This window comes from Aulonocara sp. 'chitande type north' Nkhata Bay, linkage group LG16 (genome assembly GCF_057382095.1).
Source record: "Aulonocara sp. 'chitande type north' Nkhata Bay isolate Kocher_YH1m ecotype deep benthic linkage group LG16, A_spYH_male_GT1.1, whole genome shotgun sequence".
Lineage (NCBI taxonomy): Eukaryota > Metazoa > Chordata > Actinopteri > Cichliformes > Cichlidae > Aulonocara > Aulonocara sp. 'chitande type north' Nkhata Bay.
The window spans coordinates 4,431,365-4,445,731 of record NC_141359.1 but is presented as its reverse complement, the minus strand read 5'-3'; the positions used below and the strand labels follow the sequence as shown (position 1 = coordinate 4,445,731).

Genomic DNA, 14,367 nt, shown 5'->3' with positions numbered 1-14,367 from the left:
CATCCATCTTGGGCCAAATCATGGGTGCAGTAGCCTGTGTAGCTCAGACCTCCCTCTGCTCAGGTCACAGATATGATCTCTCCAGCACGGGTCTACCCCGGGGCTTCCTTAGGTTGAAACACGCCTCACCCAGGTTTAATGCTCAGCTCTATCTGGACCCGCCTCGCATCACTACAGACACGGTCCCAACATCCCACTTCTCCTCTCCTCACTCATGAAAAAGACAAGGAAATACTTAAACTCAGTTTAAGTAACTCAGTTTAGCAACTGTGACCCAGTATGGACACTTCACCAGCTGAGAGTCATGGCCTCAGGCTTGAAGGTGAAATTCATTCTCACTGCTTCACACTCGGTTGTGAACCATTCCAGTGCAAGCTGGACGCCACCGCCTAATGAAGCCAGCAGAATCACATCCTCTGCAAAAACTAGAGATAATTTTGAGGTCAGAAGTGTGCGTAGAGCACGGCTTTCTCTCCCGAGTCGCCTGACAGTTTGGCAGAATCAGTTTGAAGCAGACCTGAAGCAGTCTCGGTCAAAAGCCTGACAAAACTACTCCCACATGCATGGGCTGAGGTCCAGTCCCTCCTCATGCCTGCCTTCAGGGTGGGGCCACAGTGAACCTGGGCATTTGGCCCCTGACTTTTTGCCCTCCGTATGGGTGTCTGGCCTCTCACCATGGACCAGTTTGCCTGCTAGAGTCTATCAAGGACCCAAACAACACACACACCCCTCCACCACGGTTAGGTGAGTTTACATTTCTTTTTTTAATTAATTAAACTGTATTATTTATCAAACTTAGTTAATAACTTTGTAAGTACTAACAGACAGTATGGGTAAATGTGAGTTGGTTTAAAAAGAGCCAGTAAGTCACCGAGACTAGAACAGCAGTACATACATGTCAGTGCAGCCACGAGTTATTTTACACCATCATCTCATCTTTGCAATTATTGCACACAACGCTGTTCTGAGGGTACAGGACTGGACATATGTTAACAACAACGCTGGGATACGTAGAGCAGGCATGAAACAGGTGAGCAACATCAGCTAGTTTATTCTTACCTTCACCATCACCGGCTCAGTCATGAAGTCAACTGAATCCAGTTTTATTTATGCAGCACCTCATCACAACAGCAGTTGCCTCAAAGTGCTTTAAACTTGTTTGTATTTCTGCGGCCACCTGTCTTCTATCCAAAGGTTTTTAGGTGGGATTCATTTATTTTGGTTACAGAATTGTTGCCTGCTGTATTTGGAATACCTGGAATACCTGGGAAACCTGGAATACCTGGAATACCTGGTGACTGTGGCGACCAACTTTAATAACTGCCAGCCATCTCTAACAGCCGCTCGGGAAAATGAGTGTCGGCGACACTCATTTTCCCGAGTGACCAGTCGGTCTGTGTGACCTCATCGAGCACCTTTCCTAAAGACACAGCTTGAAATGGTTTTCTTTATTGATTGATTTATTTTGCATGAGAGGTCGAAAAAACTGGGGAAGTCTGCTATTTTTAGTTCAAATAATGAACAAGACCAACAAGTCCACAATAAGACAGCAAGAATCTCTACTAGAAAGAGAGAGTGGTAAAAAAAGAAAAACAGCACTCGGACACACCTGAATCGATTGCAGCTGCAGTGACAGACACTTGGTAATATTTTACCAGACGTCCGATATGAAAGTTGCTTCTAAAGACGAATTCCATTCCTGTGGACCATTTAGTATCCAAGCATGAACATGAGCTTTGCTGTTGTTTGACACTAAATGCTTAGAGGAAGATTGAGGATGAAAAACGGGGAGTGTGGCGAGTGGGTGAAAGCAGACGACAGAGCACATTCCACAAGAAAGTACATTCATCAGTAAACGTCTGCCTCCCAGGAACAGCGGCCACTTCATCCAAAGGGTCTGCAGCCGCACGAGCACATTTACAAGCTGAATGAATGAGATCCAACCACTACAGTTATTCACCACAGTGACTGGTAAACAAACATACAACAAAACAGACTTCAGGGTGGAGTTTCCCACCTTCACACCAAATGTCACAGGCTTTACTTACAGAAACAGACAGTTTTGTAACCTGATTTCTAAACCATTACTGGTGATTTACATGCAGGTCTTTCCTGATTTGTATTTACTAGTCTGTAAACTACCTACTTTTTGGACAAAGAATCTGTAAACACTGATGCAAACTGTGTCCATGGTGCATCCTGCTAACGTCCGGTAGTCGTCCATATGTACCACAGAAGGCGGCGATCCAGACGCTGTTTGATCTTCCTTGAAGTAATGCCAACATGTTTGCATTTTAACTCCGTTTATTGTGGTTCAGGACAGTCCAGCACATTCACTACAGTTCAGTCAGAGTCTGCTGCTACACGGCTGTACAGTCACACTCGTTTAGTTCAGTAGGTTTAGGCATCCTCTGAACTCCATGTGTGGAGTAAACGGACTGCTCTAGGTCCCCAGAGCAAATATTACACCACCCTTAGTTCAGTCCTGAAATAAATAAACATTTAATAAATTAAAGGTAGATCATAGAAAAGTGCAGTCCTTATTCATGTAGCCTATACGACAGCTACAGGTAACAGTTTCTCCATAAATTATAATTCTACGCATCGTTTTTCTTTGCGGAGAGACTTTTCCATGTAAGTAACAGCATCACACAACATACTGATGCATGTGTGATGAAGTCATGTTAGAAAAACAAAGAAACATCGTCCATACTTAAAGTTTTAGATCCTTACAGATGCTTCGGTAACACTTTATCAGTTTCTAGCTTGAGTGAGTCACAAATACTGTGTCATCAAATATGCAGAGGTGGCAAAACCACAGACAGTCGTCACTTTAGGAGAACGATGGACACTCGTGTTGAAAACTGCTGATTAAACTTCTTAACTCAAGTAAAAGTGAAAATGCACAGAAATGTAAACTGAGCCTCGTGACTGCTGAAACACCTAAATAGTACAAGAACATAGTCGGGGATTAAAGTGGGATTTGGCAGGTGTGAAACTCTCAGATCAGTTGTACGGCTGGAGTGTGGGGAAACCAACATCAGCTCCATTCATTTTGATTGTGTACATTTTGTCTACAGGCTGTGATCGACTGACTTGTGTTGCTGCTGCTCTAAAATGTACCGCTCTTTGTGAATTTAACCAACTGAATTAACAAGATGTAAGCAGAGATTACACAGACTCACAAGGCTGTTTTACACTCCCTCTGTAGCACAAAGATGGAAGTCAGTGAGGGAGTCCAACCAGCATCAGCCGATGTAACAGTGAGCATGAACGCAACAGGTTCTCTGCAGCAGGCAAACATCGTGCACTACTTTAAACTTAAGCACAGTGCTGTAGATGAACCGACTCAGCACTAAGCTGCTCTTTCATGCACACAAAGTCAGAATCCTTTGATTTGTTTTGCAGATGTGTGAGAAAACAAACGGCTGGATCCAAAAACTCAAAACTACATTTAAATGTAATTTCCAATCTAGTTTTTTCACATTTCTCCATGTCTCAGTGAACGCATTCATTTCTCTCCCTGGGAAACAAAGCAGCTGTACTTGCTGTCCACACTGCACACAAACACTTTGTGTGTTTATATTTGTTGAGTTGTTTAAAGGTACATTTAAAATGATCTGCCAGTTAAAACATCGTTACTTCCTCTTCTGTAGTGCTAGCTACATGCTGAAGTGCATCGCAGCTCATGGTATCTACACCAAAAATGTTTTTTGTTGCGGTCCACTTTACCCCCCGAGTAGAGCTATTAATGTATGTGTGATGTATAACTGATATGTTTTTGCCTCTTGTCGTAACAGGATTGTCGTCGATGTTACTGTCCTCAACATTTAGGTTCAAATCTGTTCCAGAAGGCCTGCAGTGATGTGAAATGATAATAATATTACCCCTTAAATGTGTCAAAGCTAAAGTAATGAGCCTTTTATGAAAATGTAGGGAGTAAATACAGATACCTGAAAATCCTACTTAAGTACTGTAACAGAGTATTTGTTATTTCCCACCTCTGTAGTAATCTGTAATCTGTTGCCTGAAAGGAGTAAAAACAGGGGAAAGAAAAGTGACAAAGAAACTGGAGAAGAGGAAGAAGATATTTTGAATACCAGCATATTCGAGTAAACTGTGGGGAAATATATTTCCCTTCAAAAGTGTAGCTGAAGTTTATCGATATGCAAATATAATTTTTAGGACACTGTGCTGACACTGTCCTTGAAAGGAAATGATTACAAATATACTAGAAACAGGCTCATCACGGTGTTCCTGCAACTGTCCAACTACCTGCAGTTCAAACAGCACTTTGTGCAGGACCCTCTATTAAGCGACAGGCAGCACTGCCCCAGAGCCTGAGATCAACTGCACGAGTCCTCAGCTCAGCGAGAGGCCTCTGCAAAGTCCCAACAGTTAGTTACATGACGGTAAACTGGAGCCAACACATCCAGTTCCACCTTAGTCCAGCTGACTTCTTTGGGTTCTTGTGGTGTTTTGGCAGTTTACCTGACCCGCTTCATGTGTCATTGCTGAAATCGGTAAATGAACAAATAACAAGGTAATAGAATAAATAAATATTCTGGGGTTAAGGTTTTGGTCTACAGGGGACTGATCGTGGTCCTGCAGTAGCAAGAGTTTCCATTTTGCACCACAGGAAGGATTCAGCACCAAACATCTGTCCCACGCACACACTGACAGACAGACAATCAAACGCTCCTGTGGGAGTTCAGATCCCGTCACAGTGTGTTTCCCATGCCGCTGCTCACCAGCCCTTTCACGTTCATAATGGGCCGAACGTCGTGCAGTTGTCTCCTTCGATCGATAAATGTGGCCAACCGTGCCGTGTCCAGTGGTGTCTTGGAGTACTCCCCACCTCCACGACCCACCCACAGATGTTGGAGACAGGAAGTAGCACTCGGCCGCTTCCTGGGATCCTGCTGCAGTAATGATGACACAAAATCCCTCGCCACCTGGCTCACATTGCAGAAGTATTCATCTGGGAAGCAGAAGTCTAGGCGGCAGATGTTGATGCAGGTTTCCTCCGGTGACTCGTCCAGAAACGGAGAAACGCCACTAAGCATGACATAAGCCAGAACACCCAAGCTCCACATGTCTGTGGCCACGGAGACTGGAGCGCCACGGATCAGCTCAGGCGCAGCGAACTCTGGATTCCCGAGCAAGAGGTGGACGTATCGGCGGTGGGCAGACAACTGGACAGCATCGCCAAAATCGATTAACTTAATACTGGGCATGGGAGAATGGAGGTTGACCATGATGTTCTCGGGCTACAGCAAAAACAGAGTTATGACTTAGACACAGGTGAGCAAACAACAATTGTCAATATTTTTCTTTTCATATGTGACAAAAACCTGCAGTCACCTTCAGGTCTAGGTGTGCCACTCTACAGGTATGAAGGTGCTCCAGGGCCTCCAGTGTTTCTCTGATGAAGAAGGCCACCTTCTCCTCCATCAGCTCATCGTGGGCAACCAGATAATCAAGCAAGCGGCCATCCTCCAGTCTAACATGGAAACACAGACAAGTTTCGATTTCTGCACTGTGTGGTTGAATGAATCGCTCAGTAGACCCGCTATTACACACAGCTGTGAATATGCACTGCAGGCTTTGTAACTCATTCACTGTGAATGGGTGATGTCACACGTTCACATTATGGAGCAGCTGTTCTGCTTTGCTCGTCCTGGTTGTGCTGACAAAGTGTAAACATTATGAAAACATTCAAAGAGAGCAAAGTTGAAAAGAAAACTATTAAAAAGTAACAGCCATCTAGTTTGGTTCATACCAAACCACGCGGGCTCTAAAAGCAGCTGAAAACTCTACTTGTTGTGAAAAACAAGCAAAAACACAACGATAAAAAAACCGTGCAGCAGCCAAACACTGGACTTACAGCTCCAGGACGAGCATCAGACAGGAGGGAGACTCGTAGGTGTCCAACAATGACACCAGCTGGTGATTCTGGACATATTGCAGAATGTCTGCCTCATGAGCCACTTGCTCCTTCTTCTGCATCTTCTTGCTCACAAACTTCACTGCCACCTAGTGGAGAACAAAGGCAAAACACTTAAACGTGCAATATAGTTTTTTCTATGCCGAGGTGCATCTATTTGACTAGTTCCATCCAACTTGAGGTTCAGTATCTTGCCCAACATACAAGCGATTAGTTGCTCTACCTCCTGAGCTGCAGCCACCCCGCCTGAAGTTAAAGTTTTGAGACAAAACCACTCTGCACGATGACATATTGTGGATTTTTCATCAAGGTGGCGCAGAGCTGATTATAAGGATTTACAGCCAGATAATAAAATGCTTGTTTGTGCAAACACAGACAGATTATCAAGTTTATCTATACGATCATTAAAACAGGTTACATCTTGAATGTGTCTGCATCTCACAGTAGCTGATAAAATATCAAGTTTAATTTTTAAGAAGTTAAACAAAAGGAACAAGTACCTCTTTCTTAGTGGACCTGTTGACACACTTCCGTACCACTGAGAACCGTCCCCTGGTCAAAGCAAGTGAGACTGCATTAAAAACCGGCTGCTTTGGCTCGATAGAGACGTTATTTGTGACTGAAATCGTTTTACCTTCCAATCTCACAGATCTCAGTAAAGGTTGACTCAAAGTTTTCCTTCCAATGAATGCCCGTCCCATCACAGCCAGAGTCTGGACAAAGAACAAATACATAAGTAAGATAATTCCCCCTGAACATGTCAGCATTAGTGGAGAAATTGTTTTCATTTCCTCTTTCTTTACTCTTAGGTGGAGAGGTGGTTCGCCCTGATCTACCGGTGTTTATGCCCATGGGCAGAGGTGCCCGGTCAGCTCATTGCCTCATCAGTGCTGTGTAATAAGGACAAGCTGTAGCAGTTATTTTCCACATGGTGGTGAATCGGCTCCAGCGTGCCTCGCCTGTTCTCCCCTACTTCCCTTTCTGGACTGAAAAGCTCACAGCCAGATCAGCGCTCAGGCTTTATGAGTCTGTGGAATCAGGACTTACCCGAGGCTCACCTGCCTGCCCACTCTCCAGCAAAAAACCTTCTTCATTTACTCCTCTCTACTGTGATATATTTCCAGGGGTGGAGTGTGTCATACTCTCACCAGCTGATGGCAAATTCAATTTCAAATCTTTGAGATTTTAAAACTGTTCACCTTCAGGTCTAGGATGCATTCAAGGATACCTTTTGGTATCCTTGAATGCATCCTCATGCATTTACTTTTCTTTGTTAAGAGCACGTGCGACTTACTGCTGCTGGCTAGTGTGACCATATTTGAGGGCTCCGATGGTGGGCCGACACCCCAGCGGTTGGAGGCCCGAACTCTGAACTGATAGTGACCTCCGGGGATCAGAGAGTCGATCTGCACACATTCCTCCCTGCTGCTGGCCACCTGCTGCCACAGGAACGAGTCTGTGAGTGAAAGAGGAGGAAAGGTCAGTCTGTTTGAACATCACTACAGAACAATTCCAGTGGCTAATACACAGACCTTCCTGTCTGTACTCCACAGTGTAGCTGCTGACAGTACAGTGGGCAGATGAAGGTGGGGGCAGCCAGTGGATCATCACCGCTGTGCTGCTGGCCTCCTGAGCCACAGGTCTCACTGGGGCTGCTGGGATACCTGCAAGCCAAGACAAAAATAGTCAACCCCAAATCAACAGTAACCGTCTCAAATGGTCCTCAGTGTTAATCAAAGTGCAACACCTTGGACTTTGATGGAGGCAGAGGAGGATGCAGTGCCGTGGTCATTAACAGCAACACAGGTGTAGATTCCTGTATCCTGAGGCATCAGATTACAGACTTTCAACAAGATGTCACCTGTATCCCTGCACAGTGCGTAGGAGTATGGAGAGAGGAGGAAAGATCAAAAGGCTGCACTCATAGAGGGTACTACTTATAGTGGTGTGAAGACGTGTTTGCCCCCTTCCTGATTTCCTGTGTGAAAAAATAATTGGCATCCGATCACATCTGGCGTAAAAGTAACACAGCATTTCTGAAAAGGAACATCGTACCAACAGTAAACCATGGTAGTGGGAGTGTAATTGTCTGTGGCTGTTTTGCTGCTGTGGAAAATGGAACCATGACTTCTGCTGTCTGAAGGAGAACATCTGGCCACCTCTTTGTGACCTCTAGGTGAAGTGCCCTTGAGTTCTGCAGCAGGACGGTGATCCAAAGCAGCAAGTCCACCTCTGAATGGCTTAAGAAAAGCAAAATGAAGACTTTGGAGTGGCCTAGCCAAAGTCCTGATCTGAATCTGACTGAGGAGCTGTGGCATGAGGCTGTTCGTGCTTGAAAACCCTCCGATGGCTCAATTACAATTATTCTACAAGCATCAGTGGGCCAAAATTCCTCCAACACGATGCAAAAGACTCACTGCCAAACGTTCAGTTGATTGTAGTTGTTGCTGCTTAGTTACTAGGTTTTTCACACATGGCCATGAGGGTTTAGTCTTTTTCCCTTAATAAACACCTTCATTTAGAAACTGCATTTTGTTTTTACTTGTGTGAGTTTTGTCTGATATTTAAATCTGGTTGATGATCGGAAACGCATAGAAATCAGGAAGGGGGTGAACACTTTTACACCACTGTATGTTTAAAAGTCAAAACACTGAAGGAGAAGCAGGTGAGGAAAAACAAGAATCTGAATGCAGCATTGAAATGGTCCTCTGGAAAGCCTTCATGGACACATCTGGTGTTCCTCGTGGTCTCTTTGTTACCTGATGTCTATGGTGAAGCGGCTGTTGTTGGTCACTGGATTCTGGTCGGGGCCCTTCAGAGTGACTGAAGGTTTAGGCCGTCCTGAGACTTTACAGCAGAGGACTACGGTCTCTCCGAATGCACATACCACATCTGACAGTGGGACCAAGAACTCTGGAGCCACTGCACACAGAAAACGCATCACAAACCACGTTCCCCTCAGCTCTTAGTTAAAATGTCCACAGTTTATCACGTTGTTGTTTCTGAGCGAAGGCATGTGTGACCTCAAGCATTCTCAGCTCAGTTCTGTAGTTTTTGGGAACAGTTCAAACCTCTCTCATGTATTCAGAAGGAATTGTTGCATTGCTGTTATACTGCATTAGCATAAATAATGACCAGTTTTGCCAAATCACTCGATTCAGATCAGAATAATCAGGCTGATTCTAGCACATCATTTATTACCAGGTTTGCTGCTGTTCCAGACTGACATAGGAGTTGGGGCTTCTTGTACTCCCGTGGTAGTGAAAAGCATTTGGAAGCCTCTTGGCTTTGTCACACAACTTATTCAATGAATAAATAAATGTAATTTGCATTAACTGCCTTATGTATGTCTCACCTTCCTGGATGAAGTTTGGGTTCAGAAGCTGGAAAATAATTAGATGTGGATTAGTTTTCAGCATATATGAAGCAGTATTATATAAAATGAATTTATACATAATAGTTCCAGATTTTAAACTTCTTAAATTCTCTCACATTTGTCTCCAACACAGTGTTTGTCTAATGCTGATATAATAATTCAATAGAAAAGTATTCAACACCGAGTCAGAGATCTTTTCAATGAAAATGAACAGCTGGTACCTCCATGCCCGTCTTTGGGTCAATGTCATCACCACAATCTGAATCATCTGAAGTTTGGACCTCCTGGTGGAGGAAGAAACAAGGGAAAAGAATAAAAGGGGAATGGAGGCACATAAAAGTCAAAGGTAAGAGAATGGAGATGGGACATAAAAAAGGTGAAACATGTACAAAAACAAGGAAAACGGGAACGACAGGAGGAAAGAGTACGAGAGGGGACAGATGCAGACGAAGTTGAGCAGAACCAAAACAGAAAAAATGATGTCAAATATGAAAAGAGATGAAAGAGAACAAAGGAAAGATTCTGAGAATATGAGAAAAAATGAGAGCAAAACAGTGGCTACAGTGGACACTTCAGATCCTACTCACCTGAGAGTCCTTTTGGATTTTTCTGACACACTGTAAAACTGCCACCATTTGTCTTTCCATTAAGTGATAATTAGAAGTTTTGAGGCTACTAATCAGTCCTTTAAGACTGTAAATCTAACCTTATCACCAGAAAATGTTCAAACTGTTAAACCTGCGATAAGCCAAAATCTTTGGTTGGGGAGTGCAGTACGACTCTTAGAATGATTCGCTACCTTATCGTGGTGGAGGGGTGTGCGTGTCCCAGGGATTCTAGAGGCTATGTTCTCGGGAGGCTTTGCCTCCTATTAGGGTCTCCAATGGCAAACTGGCAAACTGGGTCATGCATTAGTACATGGGGCCCGACTGGCCACAGCCTGAGAGGGACACGGGCCCATCCTCCTGTAGGCCCACCACCCACAGGAAGGTCAGGTTCAATAAGTGGAGGCCCTGGCGGACCGATCCCTGGCTACCAAGACTAGCAATTAGGAGAATGTCACTGGCGGGGAAGGAGCCTGAGTTAGTGCGTAAGGTTGAGCGGTACTGGCTAGGTATAGTCAGGCTCACCTCAACGCACGGCTTGGAACTAGTCTCCTGGAGAAGGGCTGGACTCTGTCTCAGTCATGAGTTGCCCTTGGTGAAAGATGCTGGGTGAGTATCCTAGTATCCCCTTCGGCTTGCTGCCTGTACTATGGTGTTTCTCTTGGTGGACGAGAGGGTTTGTTCCCTGCACCTTTGGGTCGGAGAATGTGTCCTGACTGTCGTCTGTGCTTATGCGCTGGACGACGGTTCAGAGCACCCAGCCTTCTTGGAGTCCCTGGGCAGCGTGCTCAAGGATGCTCCACCTGTGGACTTTGCTGTACTACTGGGAAACTTCAACGTTCATGTGGGCAACAACAGTGAGATCTGAACCCGAGCAGCATTTTGTTGTTGTTTGTCAATAATGAACACCATGTCTGAACTTAAGGGTGTCTATAAGTATATATGGCACTAGGACGTCCTATCGGGCTTGGTTAGCCCGTGGGACTTCGGAGGCAGCTGATAGGTACCAACAGGCCAAGCGGAACATGGCTTGGGCAGTAGCTGAAGCAAAAATTTGGGTGTGGGAGGAGTTCGGAGATGCCGTGGAAAAAGACATGCGGATGGCCTCAAAGAGATTATGGCAAATGGCCAGGCGACTCAGGAGGGGAAAGTGGTGCTCTACCTGCACTGTGTATAGTGCGGGTGGAGCGCTGCTGACTTCAACTGAGAACATTGTCGGGCGGCTGGAATACTTCGAGGATCTTCTTTATCCCACTGGCATGTCTTCCGTGGAGGAAGCAGACTCTGGGGACAAGGCTTCTTTCTCCGCAGGTGAGGTCACTGAGGCTCCTTGGTGGCAGGGCCCCTGAGGGATGAGGTTCGCCCTGAATTCCTGAAGGCTCTGAATGTTATAGGGCTGTCTTGATTGACAATCCTCTACAATGCTGCGTGAAAATCAGGGGCGGTACCTCTGGATTTGCAGACCAGGGTGGTGGTTCCCATCTTTAAGAAGGTTGTGTTTCAACTATAGGAGGATCACACACACTCAGCTTTGCTGGGAAAGTCTATGCCAGGGTGTTGGAAAAGAAAGTTCATCCATTAGTCAAACCTCGGATACAGGAGGAACAATGCAGTTTTCGTCTTGGTTGTGGAACACTGGACCAGCTCTTTACCCACTCAATGATATTTGAGGGTGCCTGGGAGTTTGCCCAACCAGTCTAAATGTGCTTTGTGGACTTGGAGAAGGAACTCGACCGTGTCCCTCAGAGTGTGCTATGGGAGGTGCTACGGGAGTATGGGGTGTCTGACCCATTGCTACAGGCCATTTGATCCTTAAACAGCCGTTGCAAGAGCTTGGTCCGCATAGCCATAAGCAATAAGTAATCGTTTCCGGTGAGTGATAGACTCTGCCCATTGTCACAGATTCTGTTCGTAATCTTTATGGACAGAATTTCTAGGTGGAGCCAAGTGGCGGAGGGCTTTCATTTGGGTCGTCTGAGAATCTCATTTCTGCTTTTCACAGATGATGTGGTTCTGTTGGCTTCATTGGGTGATGGCCTCCAACTTGCACTTGAATGGTTCACAGGCGAATCTGAAGCGGTGGGAATGAGAACCAGCACCTCCAAGTGTGAGGCCATGGTCCTAAGCTGGAAAAGGGTGGAGTGCCCACTCCTGGTCAGGGAAGAGCTCCTACCCTGAGTGGAGGAGTTTAAGTATCTCGGGGTCTTGCTTATGAGTGACGGGAGAAGGGAGATCAACAGGGTGGTGATTAGTGCTGTGGCTACAGTGATGCAGAAAAAAGCGAAGCTCTCAATTTACCGGTCGATCTATGTCCCTACCCTCACCCTATGGTCACGAGCTGTGCGTAGTGATCAAAAGAATATGATCGCGGAGAAAAGTGGCAGTAATGAGCTTCCTCCGTAGGGTGGATGGCCTCTCCCTTACTGATAGGGTGAGGAGTTCGGCCATCCAGGAGGTGTTCAACATTGAAAGGAGCCAGCTGAGGTGGTTTGGGCATCTGACATGGATGCCTCCTGGGCGCCTCCTGGGCGAGGTGTTCTGGGCATGCCCCACCAGCAGGCGGCCCCCCCAGGGCAGAACCAGGACACGCTGGAGAGATTATATCTCTCGGCTGGCCTGGGAAGGCCTTGGTGTTCCCCTGGACAAGCTAGAGGAGGTGGATGGGGAGGAGGAGTCCTGGGCTTCTCTGCTTAGGCTGCTGCCTCCACGACCCAGCTTCAGATAAGCGGAAGAAGATCGATGGATGGATCCTAGAGTATCTGTCTTCATAAGATTATTATAACGCTAGATATATATACAAAAGGACAATGTATATCTGATATGTTAAGTCTCTCAAAAAGAGATTGCATCTGTGATTATGACTGCAGCCTGTGGCTGATGATTACTCAAGACTTTGGCTGTGCTATTATTCTTATTGCTGCAGCATAAGTTGCATGGTTGTAATACATATACATGCAACAGCTCCGTTTTGATTATACTATGTTAATAAGAAAAATTCTTTCATAAAATCACTGCATCTTCCAACAGTCTTGCATAGACATACAGTATTCACAGCACCACACACTGAACCACAGCTGAAGTCTATATCCAGCCACAGCCAACAAGATCAACTGCAGCTGTTCACTGATTGGAGACGCAGTTTTTTCACTGTTCACTGGAGATCAGCTTTTTAAAATGAATGAGGAGCATTAAATGCAACACAAAGTGTCACATGACGTATCCAATTGTGCTAAAACCAGGAATTAAAAAAATAGAAGCTTAAAATTAAGTTGCCAAATGAATCATATAAGAATTGTTTTTGGACATCACCAAACGCTGTTTCCTCTCTTGAGATGCTCTGCTATGTGTTTAGTGCAGTTGCTGTTTGATTGTGGATTTCTCTGTCTTCAGTTTCGCCTTCAGTAAAATGAAAAACATCTGGTTGGGTTGGCGATTAAAGGTAATTTCAGTGCAATTAGAAACTTGGTTTGCTTTTGCAGTATGCTTTGAGTCAGTCACACTGTGTGAGTATTGCCCTGTACACTTCAGATTTCATCATGCCACTTCAATGAGCAAGCACATCATTATTTAACAGTGGTAACCTGGTTTCACTTGTCCATGCCATAAGATTGCCCGTACCATGGCAGAGGATGTGATATACTTCAAATCATGAGCTATTCCTCATCTTCCCAAAGGTGGTGACCTTGGCACACTATGTGCCTCAGCATTTCACGACTGGACTTCTTGCACAGGTGGTGTCCTATCACTGTAGCACACTGAAACTTACAGAGCGGATCATTCTTTTACAAAGTCTACATTCCTAGGTGCTTGATTTCATACACCTGTAGCCATGGCAGTGATTGGAACACCTGGAATTCATGATTTGGATGAGTGAGTGAATACTTCTGGCAGTATGTGCATATGGGTTAAAGTGGGATTTGATAGGCATAGAGACTGTAAGAGCAGCTGTAGTGGTTGCATGTGCGGAAAACAAATAAGACTAATTTCTAATGTGAGCACAAGTATATTTTGTATAAAGGCTGTGACCAGCTAAAATTCACTGCTCTTTTTGGATTTAGCCAACTGACTTCAACAAGGTCTAAGTAGATATTACAAAGGGGAAAATAATGATGCTGAATTTCTTTGCAAGATTGCTCCCAAAGAAACGGATGGTTTCTAATTTAAATGGTAGTTTCATTTTAATGGAGAGAGAATATCAACCAAAATTCCAGAAAAACACATGAAAGTCATAAATTGATCTGTAACTGACTGAAATAAGTAATTGATCCCCTACAACTCAGAATTTTCAATGAAGAGAAATCCTTAATATGAACCAAGTAACAACATCCCCACGGTCGAGTACGGAGGTGGACACACTGCTCTGGGCAGTGGAGTGCAGATGGAAACGAGCCACACACACAAGCAAAGACATCGTCCTCCGCTTGTTAGCAAGATAAACT

General features: G+C 45.0%; 1 protein-coding gene across 3 annotated transcripts in view; it reads right to left on the bottom strand.

The window, feature by feature from the left end:
* Positions 1–645: 645 nt before the first annotated feature.
* Positions 646–14,367, bottom strand: part of kalrna (kalirin RhoGEF kinase a) — a 149,987-nt gene continuing 136,265 nt past the window's right edge. For 2 of the 3 annotated variants that reach the window (XM_086267606.1, XM_086267605.1), the window contains exons 58-68: positions 9,545–9,607; positions 9,303–9,330; positions 8,707–8,869; positions 7,695–7,816; positions 7,480–7,611; positions 7,242–7,403; positions 6,582–6,660; positions 6,448–6,499; positions 5,888–6,036; positions 5,365–5,503; positions 646–5,270 (exon numbers count right to left, since the gene is read on the bottom strand). In XM_086267606.1, coding sequence (XP_086123732.1) covers positions 4,722–5,270; positions 5,365–5,503; positions 5,888–6,036; positions 6,448–6,499; positions 6,582–6,660; positions 7,242–7,403; positions 7,480–7,611; positions 7,695–7,816; positions 8,707–8,869; positions 9,303–9,330; positions 9,545–9,607 — 1,638 coding nt within the window. In that variant the 3' untranslated portion in view covers positions 646–4,721. The remainder of the gene's footprint in view (positions 5,271–5,364; positions 5,504–5,887; positions 6,037–6,447; positions 6,500–6,581; positions 6,661–7,241; positions 7,404–7,479; positions 7,612–7,694; positions 7,817–8,706; positions 8,870–9,302; positions 9,331–9,544; positions 9,608–14,367) is intronic. The other variant, XM_086267607.1, reaches the window with a different exon arrangement.